The following is an 11949-nucleotide window of genomic DNA, read 5'->3' as shown; positions in this document are numbered from 1 at the left end:
TTTTGAGACGGAGTCTTGCTCTGTTGCCCAGGCTGGAGTGCAGTGGTGCAATCTTGACTCACTGCGACCTCTGCTTCCCAGGTTCAAGTGATTCTCCTGCCTCAGCCTCCCAAGTAGGACTATAGGTGTGTGCCACCATGTCCAGCTTATTTATTTATTTGTTTGTTTATTTATTTATTTTTGTGACGGAGTCTCGCTCTGTCACCAGGCTGGAGTGCAGTGGCACGATCTCAGCTCACTACAACCTCTGCCTCCTGGGTTCAAGCAATTCTCCTACCTCAGCCTCCCAAGTAGCTGGGACTACAGTCACATGCCACCATCCTCAGCTAATTTTTGTATTTTTAGTAGAGATTGGGTTTCACTATGTTGGCCAGGCTGGTCTTGAACTCCTGATCTCAAGTGATCCATCCGCCTCAGCCTCCCAAAGTTCTGGGATGACAGGTGTGAGCCACCGCACCCAGCCCACTTCTGCTTGTCTTCTTTGCCAGGCCCTGGGAGTCTGGAGACAGAGGATAGCAAATCTTGCCCAAGGGAAAGTACGGGTCAGTGCAGAGCAAAGCAGGCTAGGAGAACGCAGGGCTGCAGGATCGAGGGGTCCAGAGACTGAGAGCAGCAAAGGGCTGGTGGTGGCAGCCCAGGTGGAGCTGGGAAACAGTGGCTGGGGGCTGGGCTCACCCCGTGTGACCACAGGCCATATCTCATTAGAGGGCCTGGACAAAACAGGGGCACTGTCCTGGCTCAGCCTCTCACTGTCTTACATTGAGGCCTTTGCCAGCCTCCCCACGGGCTCATCTCCAGGCCGCCACCACCAGCTCTTCCCCCAGAGTCTTCCTCAGAAATGAAAGAACGTATGAATGAATTGATGAAAGAATGAAGCCCAAGGGCCGGGTGCAGTGGCCCACACCTGTAATCCAAGCACTTTGGAGGCCAAGGCAGGTGGATCACCTGAGGTCGGGTGTTCAAGACCAGCCTGACCAACATGGTAAAACTCTGTCTTAAAAAAAGTAAAAAAAAAAAAAAGAATGAAGCCCAAACCTTCTGTGTCATGTCTCATGCTGGATGATTTGAAAAAAATTCAGGCCGGGTGCAGTGGCTCAAGCCTGTAATCCCAGCACTCTGGGAGGCAGAGGCGGGCGGATCACAAGGTCAAGAGATTGGACCATCCTGGCCAACATGGTGAAACCCCATCTCTACTAAAAATACAAAAATTAGCTGGGCGTGGTGGCGTGCACCTGTAGTCTCAGCTACTCGGAAGACTGAGGCAGGAGAATTGCTTGAACCCGGGAGGCGGAGGTTGCAGTGAGCCGAGATTGTGCCATCCAGCCTGGCACCTGGCGACAAAGTGAGACTCTTTCTCAAAACAAAACAAAAAAAGAAAAGAAAAAAATTCAGACCATCAATGTCTTGTTTGTGACTTGTCTACTTGCAGTTTACTGTGAAAAGTTCAATTTTGATCTGTTGACCTTAAAAGCGATGGATTGAGGAAGGATTTTCAGACTCAGCCCTGCACATTGACTACCTGCCTTGTTCTAAACCGGGGCGGGTAGATCTTAGTGAACTCAGTAGGTGCTCTTTCCCCTCTTCTAGACAGTGCCCATGGCAGACATCATTAATCGATTTCTGTACTCTTTTCCATGCAGCCAGGGCTTAGGTTCTAAATTATTCTCACTACTGTGCTCCAGAGATCTGGAGCTAACTGCTCAGACCCACCTGTTGCCACCCCTGTTAGGTATCCCCAACCCCTACTTTGGGACCTGCAGTGTAGAAGGTGAAGCAATGCCCCAGTCATACCCATCACCCAAGCAAGCGGCAGAGCCACTGCTGAGGCCCAGCCTGGAGCCCCAGTGTCATTCACAGAGCCTCTACAAGTGGACTGCTACATCTTCAGAGCAAGTCATGTCTTGGACCATGTTTCTTCTTAATGTCTCAGTCAGAAGGGGGTGAGCTACACACTCCAACCATCTGGGCAGCAGAACAACTAATGCCACACCCCCTCCACTAGGGACAGGAGAAGTCCACCGGGTGCACCCTAGGAAGGGGTCGTAAGGAGCTGGGGGTAGGGACAGCTGGCTCACCACAGGCACTTCCTGAAGCCCATGCAGCTGGCACAGGCCCTCAGGGTCTCCCACCCATGGTCCCACAGCCTGTTAGCTTTAGACACTGTGATTGTGTAACCTGACACTGTTTCCCTTCCTTTCTCACCCACCTCACAGCTGGGACACAGCTGGGCAGGAGAAGTTCAAGTGCATCGCATCTGCCTACTACCGGGGCGCCCAGGGTGAGCGACATGACACATCAGGCCCTCAACCACGAGTAGCAGGGGGGTTCCGCCAGGCTCCACAGTGGGAATCCCAGGTTCTCTGCACAGGTGCCAGTTTTTTGTCCTCCAAGACCCACTGAGAAAACACCCAGACCACAGCTTGGGAACAGGGAAGCTGCCTTCATGCACAGGCCCTGGCTGGCTTTGGTGATCACACCCTTTAAGGACCCTGTGGTAGTGGGTGCTGGCTTTAAGCATAAAGATGCTCAGAGATGAAAGTGCTTTTCCAGAGGCCCGGGGAAGAGGACAGCATTGGACACCAGGGGGAGGTGGGAGGAAGCTTGCCCTATCTTAGCAGAGGGGGCTGGGCTAGGGAGGAACAGTGACAGGGGGGACCACGGGAGAACTGGCAGGTCCCAGGTGGGGGCCAGCAGGGCTGGGTGTCCATCACTTCTATGGCCACCAGCAGCCCAGTGGTCCTGGGCAGGGCTCACGGTCAGGAGGGGGCAGCATTGTAAGTTCCTACCCCACCCTCCAGGAAGAAGACAGAAATGGATTTCAGTGGGAGATGTGAGAGAACCTCAAAAGTATCCAAAACCAGATTCAAATTATAAGGCACTTTATGGCTGGCCTGTAATCCCAGCACTTTGGGAGGCCGAGGCGGGCAGATCACGAGGTCAGGAGTTCAAGACCATCCTGGCTAATACGGTGAAACCCTGTCTCTACTAAAAAATAGAAAAAATTAGCTGGGCGTGGTGGCACATGCCTGCAGTCGCAGCTAATCTGGAGGCTGAGGCAGAAGAAGCGCTTGAACCCGGGAGGCGGAGGTTGCAGTGAGCCAAGATAGTGCCACAGCACTCCAGCCTGGGCTACAGAGTGCAACTATGCCTCAAAAAAATAAAAAGACTTGGCTGGGCGCGGTGGCTCAAGCCTGTAATCCCGGCACTTTGGGAGGCCGAGGCGGGTGGATCACAAGGTCAAGAGATCGAGACCATCCTGGTCAGCATGGTGAAACCCCGTCTCTACTAAAAATACAAAAAATTAGCTGGGCATGGTGGCGCGTGCCTGTAGTCCCAGCTACTCAGGAGGCTGAGGCAGGAGAATTGCCTGAACCCAGGAGTCGGAGGTTGCGGTGAGCCGAGATCGCGCCATTGCACTCCAGCCTGGGTAACATGAGTGAAACTCCGTCTCAAAATAAATAAATAAATAAATAAATAAATAAATAAATAAAAAGACTTAAAAGAAGCAAAAGTAGGAAAGAAACCATGCAGCCATCAGCCGTGGGTTAAGGCCCCAGCTCTGCCCTGGCTGCATGGCCTCCTGCACCCTTCACCTCTTCGGGCCTCTCTTCTTGAGGGGATGCTTCTCCCCTGGGGATAAGAGGTCTGAGGCACCTGACCCACCTCTGCACACAGCAGCCTGGCTGCCGCCATCCCTTTCCTCAGTTTCTCCCTTCCTTTCTCTTCCCATCTGCCTTGGGGGGTCTCTAGCCTTCAGCCAAGGTGCAAAGGAAGCCCCTGTCCAGGCCTGGTCACACCCCTGGGGGGCAGTAGAGAGCATTTGCCTGGAATGTCCTCCACATGGGGCTCTCCGCAGGACCCCAACAGGGCCAGGGTGTGGCCAGTGATGAGAGGAGCTGAGGGCGGGGGCTGCCTCCCCCGGTTTCTGCCCACCTGGCTCCCCGGAATTGTTTCCCTAAAGTGAGTTGTTGCTAACCCTGACTGCCGTAGCTGCCTTTGGTGGAAAATTGGCCCTGCGTCTGGCCCTGGACGCAGCTTTTTAAAACAGCTACTCTTGTTTAATCCTCACAGCAACCCTGAGAGCTAGAGGTCTCGGCCTCACTGTTTTACAGATGGGGAAACTGAGGCTCTCAGCAGTTAAGGCCCTCCCCTGAGCTCCCTTAGCCGTAAGCGGCAGAGGGTGTCTGACGACAAAGCCCATGCGCTCGGGTCACGCCCACCTCACCCTGCCTCCCTGTATCTCACCCTGAGGCTGGGCTGCCGGGTGCAGGCTGGAGGGTCCCTGTGGGAGACAGCCATGGGGTGCCTCCTCCTCAGCCTTCATTGTAGGAGGCTCTGGTGCTGAGTGCCTGGCGGGGCTGCCCTGGCAGTTCCTCGGGCACTTCCTGGGGAGCCCCCTTGCTCGCCTCGCCTGGCACTGATTGGCTGTTGGCTTTTTCCGGGTGTCCAGTGATCATCACGGCCTTTGACCTCACTGACGTGCAGACCCTGGAGCACACAAGGCAAGTCTGGGCTCTCTGGCCCCTGCAGTCTCCCTGGGCTCAGGAAGCTGCCTGGAAGTGCTCCCAAACCCCAGCCAGCAGGCCCCAACTCCAGGGTGGGTGTGAGTGACTGGGTCCCTTGTCAGAACCAGCTGCTCATGGGCCCCTTACTGTCCAACTGCCTTTATCCCTCGAGATTTGCCTCCATTTCTTCTGGAGGAGCCAGCTCATGAGTGCGAGCCCAGCACAGGCGCCCCCAGGCACGTGCTCAGCTCGGCCCCAGCCTGCTGTAATACTCTGCTGTTACCATCTTGCAAGTCCTCATACTTTTTGAAAGAGGGGCCCCACGTGTTCACTTCACTCTGACCCTGAAAATTGTATAGCCAGTCTTTGAGGGGACATGAATTTGGCACTTGCAGTCTTAAGAAGAGAGAATTGGCAACGTGACCCATTCAGGAGGCCATCCTACTTCTGCTGGGAATCGGGAGCAAAGCCCTCTCGCCTTACCTTGGTCTGGGGCATTCACAGCCAGCATCTTCCAAACCCCTCGAGGGAGGGAGTGATGGTTCTAGTTGATAAACATGCAGGGCGCACCCAAGGTCTCACCGGGAGAGGCCAGAGGCAGGGCCAGGAGGGTCTTCACCGCCAGCAGCACTCTAGAACTCTCACCACTTCCGGTCCAGCCAAGGCCCTTCCGGCTGGAGGTGCAGCCTCCTGCTTAGCCAGTGTGGGCCAGGACGCCCTCCTTGCCCCTCCCAGCCCGGCACCCCAGCCCTGGGGCGGTCCCAAGTGTGCCCTAGCCCCCTGTGTGGGTGGGAGGATGGATGAGTCTCTCAGCCTCTCTCCCTTGCACTCCAGGCAGTGGCTGGAAGATGCCCTGAGGGAGAACGAGGCAGGCTCTTGCTTCGTCTTTCTCGTGGGAACCAAGAAGGACCTTCTGGTGAGCAGAGTGGCTCTGGAGGTCTGGGTGGCCTTCGGGAAAATACCTCCCCTTTCAGCCCTCATTGGAGGAGCCGTGGGGAGGGAGGGAGGCGGCACAGTGGGAAGCAGGCAGCTGCCTATCCCCCAGGGCCTGCCTGCAGGCGAGCCCGGGATGCTGGGTCAACAAGGGCTATTTCTCCCAGTCAGGGGCCGCGTGCCAGCAGGCCGAAGCTGAGGCTGTGCACCTGGCCAAGGAGATGCAGGCCGAGTACTGGTCAGTGTCAGCCAAGACCGGTGAGTGGGGCCAGGGCTGTCACTGTGGTGGGGCAGAGACCTGCTCTGGGGCCAGTCTCGCAGGGCCTGCCATTCAGCTTTTCCCTCTGCAGCCGTCTGTTCCTTCTGTGGCCCTGGCACACACTGGCATCGCAGCCCAGCTGTGCTGGAGCCTGGCAGCACCTTACGCTGCCTATGAGGAGCTGCCTCATCTCTAGAAGGAGGCTGGGAGGCCTGCGCCACCAATGGGGGAATGGCGACCCCAACCCTGTGTCATGCCGTGCTGGCCTGTTCTCCAAGGCAAGCCCATGACCACTCATGAGGCAGGTTCCATTTCCTCCCTGTGAAGTCACTTCCAGGGCCATCGCGTGGCAGGGCCAGGATCCAAACGCACCCTCACCTGTAACCATTGCACTGTCCTGCCCCCGGCCCTGAGATGCCATGCCTGTGATATCACCTGGCATAAAGAAGGGCCCAGTGACAGGGGCTCCCACCCCTTCCCAGTATCACTGTGGCTCGCAGACCCTAGCTCTCACTGAACCCACTCCCCACCGGGTCTACCCCTGGCCATACTGGGCTCCCAGCCCCAAGCCAGATGCCTAGCGTCTTTGAGCCTCCATCTCCCATCTGGGAAGCAGGTGATGCCTCCCATCTCCTTTTTTTTGTGGAAAAAAGAAAAAGTCTTAAATTACAAAAGCCCTGTGTATTTACTGAGGAAATCAGAAAATCCGAAGACACAAAGAATACATGGAAAACACAGGTTGTTGGAGGATGAAATGAAGCCATGCACATGGCCTGGCACACAGTAGGCCCACAAGGCTTTGGGGACTTAGGAATTGGGCCCAGTAGTCCTTGCCCTGTATAAGAGGAGACCACAGATACCTAGTTGGAGACTGGGTGAGCGCTGAGGTTTGCGCCACAGTGCCCTCCACTGCTCCTTCCCAACAGTGAGAGCTGCTCTGTGAGAACCCTCCCTCCTTTATGAGAGCGACAGTGAGTTCACCGACACCTCAGTGTGGGCCAAGCAGGACTGCCCTGTGCAGTTGTGCAGGTTGCTAGCTGCACAAGGGCAGTGTGCGTGTTACGGGGCTGGAAACCAGCCTGCTGCCTAATGGGCAGCCACCTCTACCTGGAAGAGGATGCATAAAGGCTCCATGTGGGGGGCTGACAGCAAATCAGTCCTCACAGCCCCACTGGACAGGTATGGAAAGTGACAGAAGGGCAGGCACACATCTGTCCTGAGCCCCACGTGTCCCAACACCTGGGCCAAAGTAGCAAATGATTGGAAGAGGAGATGCTGGGGAGCAAAGGCTCAGAAGTTTGAGGGAGGGGCCCAAGCAGGCAGCGGGTGGGAGTGGGGTGGCAGGAGCCAGGTGGGAGTGGGGAGGCTGGAGCCAGGTGGGAGGCCAGGCCGGTGGACCCTGCCCCTGGCACTATGCTGCCCTTGTGAGTGGGTGGGGCTGTGCCCTCCTGTGGTCACTGTCATTGTCAGGTTGCTCTAGAAAGGGCCATGTGCCAGCCTGAGGGTGGGCTGGCCTGGCTTTCATACCCAGATGCCTTGCGGGGCCAGAAGAAACACTGATGAGTCCCAGCTGTCTTGTGGGCCCACAGGTGAGAACGTGAAGGCCTTCTTCAGCCGCGTAGCCGCCCTGGCATTCGAGCAGTCTGTGCTGCAGGACCTGGAGAGGCGGAGCAGTGCCCGGCTCCAGGTCGGCGACGGAGACCTAATCCGTGCGTATAGGTGTGGCTGGGTTGGGCTGGGGAGCAGGCTGGAGGCCTAGAATCCACAGGCACTGTCGTCCTGTCACCCGAGACCCTGCCATTTCCTAAACTTGTGGCCCGGGGTGTCACTGCAGCCTCAGGCCTGTAGCCTCCCTGATCACACCTGCCAGGTCAGACACCCTCCTTTGCCCTCCCTGTTCTCCTGACCCACGGACCTCATGGACCAGGCTGGGCATCCCAGGCTCTGCAGATGTGTCCTGGCCCTGGCTCTCCCAGTCTGCACCTTTGCCCACCCTGTCCCAGTGCCTGGAATGCCCCTCAGTGTCTTGTCCTAGGCCAAGTTATTCAGGGATTGAACAACAGGCCAGGAGCTTCCACTCACAGCTCTGACTGTCAGGGCTGGCATCCCCTGCCCAGTGTCAGCTACAGGATTCTTGGTTGATGCTAAATTACTTCTCCCCTCCTTGCAGGAATGGAAGGGAGTCCACCTGAGACCCAGGAGAGCAAGAGACCTTCTGGCCTGGGCTGCTGCTAGCTGGGGCCTGCGTCAAGGCCTCCGCTCCCTGCACGCACATGGATGGGAACTTCGTGACTGTGGAGCAGAGACTGGAGCTCGAGCTCTGCGGCATGCCTGCCCTCAAGCTGTAGGCCTGGGTTCCAGTCCCTGCACCCACCCACCTCACTCAGCCCCAGGGCACAGTCACTTCTCTTTTGCAGGTAGGGAGCTAGAAAAGGCCCTACTGGCTGCCTGGGAGCCCCACACCACCAGGCCAGTGCAGGCACTGTGGTGATCCCCGAAAGGCTAGTCCACTTCCGGGATCATCAGACAGTCACCTTTGGCCTCAAGAGACCTCAGAACTGCAAACTCCTGCCCCAGTCTATACCCTTCAGCCATGGCCCAGATCAGCAGTCAAGCCTGGCACTCTTTCCCAGCGATCTCAGATGTGTCCTCAGGGTCCTTCTCATCACAGTGTTCCAGGCAACCTGGATTTGTCAAACTCAGCACCTGAGGGAGAGGCCACCTGCCATCCCATCTGAGAGTTTCCTGTTGTCAGCAGGATTTACGGTTCTGGGTCTTAGAGCTTCAGGCCTCACTGTCCTTCTGCCCCGGATGATGAAGATTTCTGGGCACACCAGTGCCTCTGGAGGACAATGGACAAAAGGTCTCTTAGACCTGTTGTGGCGGAAGTGTCATCTCTGAGATCCCTAGGTCCCACCCTCCTGGTCAATGGGCCAGGATGTGCAGAACAAGCCACCCAGGCCTTTCTGGCCCACCTGGACAATGCATTTACCTGTGTGCTACTGGAGGAAGGCTGCACAGCTGCCCCAGGGTAGCTCACTCTGCAGCCCCTGAGCGTGGCACTGCCCTCCTCCGGCACTCATGCTGGGCTTGTGCCCACTGCTGCCTCTCCATCCCTCTCTCATTGGCCTGCATGTCTCTTAGGACCTTTGTAATGGTGGCCATGCGTCGTTGGAGGCCTTCAGAGGCCTTGCCAAGTCGAGCATGTTTCTGTCTCTAACACCACCTCGTCCTGCACACGCAGAGCGGGCAGAAACACCCAATCTTCCCCAGCCTCTCTGCCCAGTAGGCTTGTCCACGGGGTCTCCTCATGGCTATGAACCAGCCCCACCGCCCACGCTCCCGTCACCTGGCTGTGCCCACTCATCCCACCTCGTGCTGTTGCTTCTCGTAGTTGGTAAGCACCTTGCAGGCAGCCTTCTGATCAGATTCTCCTAGGGCCTGCCACACCGCAGCTTCCCATAAATGTTCAACTAGCGATTGCCAAATGCCACTTAGGGAAGAACACTGGCATCTTTTTCCGCTCGTTCCCCCTTCAACATATTTTTTGCACTTCTTTACATAAATGACTTCCAAAGGGGTTGTATGTTTAGTGTGAACAAAGACAGTACAAAGCATGTAAAATACAAGGTGGAAGCCCTCCCCCCTGAAGTTGGCTGCACCCCTGAAGTGAGCTCTGCTAACAGTTGGGAGGACACAGCCAGTGTTGATGGCTTGATTTGTCGTTTTCGCCAGAGTGACCTGTACACACTGCCTGGCAGCCTGCCTTCCGGAACTGGTGCTTAGCCCTCTCCCCGTTGGGACACGAGGAGCCTCCTTCCTGTAGCAGCACCCAGTTTCCCTTCATGGGGTTGGACCCTACCCCTCCGAGGACCATCGGCTTGTGTCCAGCTTTTCCAGTCTTGCAGTTACAGCTTTGCATACTCCGGAAGGCTCTTCTCTGGACTGTGGTCTACGACGCGCAGCCTGTGATCGGGGCAGACGGCACTGGGGTGCATTAGGAAGACCAGGTTCACTGGGGATAGGCTTCACAGGACAGGAGAACCTGGGCACGGTGGACTGTCGTTCTCCACAGCTCCCTTCCCTGCCCCTTCAGGCCTCCAGGATGTGTTTGGGGGGTGGGTGGGTGTGGCGTCCCGCTGTTACCAGCTTCTGAGCTAGAGCCACACTGCCTCATGTGCACCCCCACCTCTGTAAATGGCCCTGGATTAAATCACTCTCATGTTACCTCCTGCAGTGTGCCAACTGATTCCCACACACCCTGACTGACAGTCATGGCCTCTCCAGCTGTGATATTTGGCCTGGGAGGATAGGAGAGACTAAGGTCACCAGGGAAATGAAGGGGACTCAGTTGTCCCCCCACCCCAAGCTGATGCAGCATCTTCTCGGTCAGAATTGCTTTGATGATTTCATGAAGACATTGCCTTCATTCCCTGCATTGGGCAGTACGTTTCCTGGCAGAGGCACTTTCTATTGGTCTGGTCCTGTGGCCCCGGCAAGCAGCCAAGGCACAGCAAGTGACCACAGTGACCGCATCCACGTGCTGTGCTGCCGAAACACCTTTTTCTCTTCCCTGTTTCCCTGGACCCTTCCCTGCTGTCTCCATCTGTGCATCCTTCCATTCATCTGCCTCTTCTGCTGGAGACACTTACCCAAAGCAGGTCCTCTCCTGTCACTTCCTGGCTACCCAGGGTGAGGTCCCAGGGTGCTCCCACTCCAGCATTCAAGGCTCCTCACCTCCCAGCCCACCCCACCCCCACATGCCTCTGTGCTCCAGTTCTGTCCCTGGTCACGATGTAGTCTTTGCAGGTGCCAGGCCCCTCTTCTGTGCCCAACAGCTGGGACACCCCTAAACCCAGAGGCCTTTGTGGACCCCCCACAGCTCTCACAGCTCTGATACCTTGAGTGTGCCTGGTCACATTTGGGTTTTCCCCCACACCCATCTGTGGAACCCCAAGGACCTGGACAGTGGCCTCATCACCTCTGCTGTCTTCCCTAGCACTGCCGGCAGGAAGGCCCCACAGTAGGTGCTCGGTAGATGTGTAACGAAGGCAGGGAGGACCGGACATGGTAGCACACACCTGTAATCCCAGCACTTTGGGAGGCCGAGGTGGGCAGATCACCTGAGGTCGGGAGTTCAAGACCAGCCTGACCAACACGGAGAAACCCCGTCTCTACTAAAAATACAAAAAATTAGCTGGGCGTGGTGGCTCATGCCTGTAATTCCAGCTACTTGGGAGGCTGAGGCAAGAGAATTGCATGAACCTGGGAGGCGGAAGTTGCAGGGAGCTGAGATTGCACCATTGCACTCCAGCCTGGGCAATAAGAGTGAAACTCCATCTCAAAAAAAAAAGGCAGGGAGGCCAGAAGGTTGCTCAAACAAGGACATACTCCCAGCAGACAAATTGCACTCTGACCCAAGATGCCACCACACGAACCTTAGACCTGCCTAGGGCACAATCCTGTGCTTGGCTCTCCTTGGAGGCCAGAGACAATTGTATCTCATCACTCAGTTGCAAACCCAGAAGTCCTGTCTGGCCCAGAGACCCTCACAAGGCATCAGCCAGTGAAGGCGGTTTGGGGGCCTGAGGATACGTTCTGGTCTTGGGAAGAGCTTGGTAGGAGCCAGCCACAGAAAGTTTCAGGGCAGAGCTGCACAAGTCTTGGGAAGGATACTTATGCCAGCTAGAGAGGCTCTGGGCACAGGAAAGAATTGGGCTTGGGGCAGGAAAACATTTGCGCCATTTACTACTATGTAATAAATCACTCCAAAACTTCATTGCTTAAAGCAGCAAGTATTGGCCGGGCGCGGTGGCTCAAGCCTGTAATCCCAGCACTTTGGGAGGCCGAGGCGGGTGGATCACGAGGTCAAGAGATCGAGACCATCCTGGTCAACATGGTGAAACCCCATCTCTACTAAAAATACAAAGAATTAGCTGGGCATGGTGGCGCGTGCCTGTAGTCCCAGCGACTCAGGAGGCTGAGGCAGGAGAATTGCCTGAACCCAGGAGGCGGAGGTTGCGGTGAGCCGAGATCGCGCCATTGCACTCCAGCCTGGGTAACAAGAGCGAAACTCCATCTCAAAAAAAAAAAAAAAAAAAAAAAAACCAATAAAAAAAAAAAAAAAAAAAAAAAAGCAGCAAGTATTTATTATTTCTCATGAGTCTATGATTTGACCAGTTATTCTGCTCCGTGCTTGGTGGCTGGGCTACTAGGATGATTTTCCCAGAGTCCACAATGGCTTCACTCATA

General features: G+C 56.1%; 1 protein-coding gene across 5 annotated transcripts in view; it reads left to right on the top strand.

Annotated features, from left to right (window-relative positions):
- The window catches only part of RAB36 (RAB36, member RAS oncogene family), an 18024-nt gene extending 8666 nt beyond the window's left edge, over nucleotides 1-9358 (top strand). For all 5 annotated transcript variants that reach the window (XM_037735201.1, XM_037735204.1, XM_037735202.1 and 2 more), the window contains 6 exons: nucleotides 2214-2278; nucleotides 4451-4502; nucleotides 5340-5421; nucleotides 5606-5696; nucleotides 7287-7406; nucleotides 7868-9358. In XM_037735201.1, the coding sequence (XP_037591129.1) occupies nucleotides 2214-2278; nucleotides 4451-4502; nucleotides 5340-5421; nucleotides 5606-5696; nucleotides 7287-7406; nucleotides 7868-7932 (475 nt within the window). In that variant the 3' untranslated portion in view covers nucleotides 7933-9358. The remainder of the gene's footprint in view (nucleotides 1-2213; nucleotides 2279-4450; nucleotides 4503-5339; nucleotides 5422-5605; nucleotides 5697-7286; nucleotides 7407-7867) is intronic.
- Nucleotides 9359-11949: the final 2591 nt, after the last annotated feature.

The sequence above is a fragment of the Cebus imitator genome, unplaced genomic scaffold (assembly GCF_001604975.1).
Source record: "Cebus imitator isolate Cc_AM_T3 unplaced genomic scaffold, Cebus_imitator-1.0 Scaffold750, whole genome shotgun sequence".
Lineage (NCBI taxonomy): Eukaryota > Metazoa > Chordata > Mammalia > Primates > Cebidae > Cebus > Cebus imitator.
Note: the sequence above shows the minus strand (reverse complement) of the source record. Positions and strands in the feature narration are given on the sequence as shown.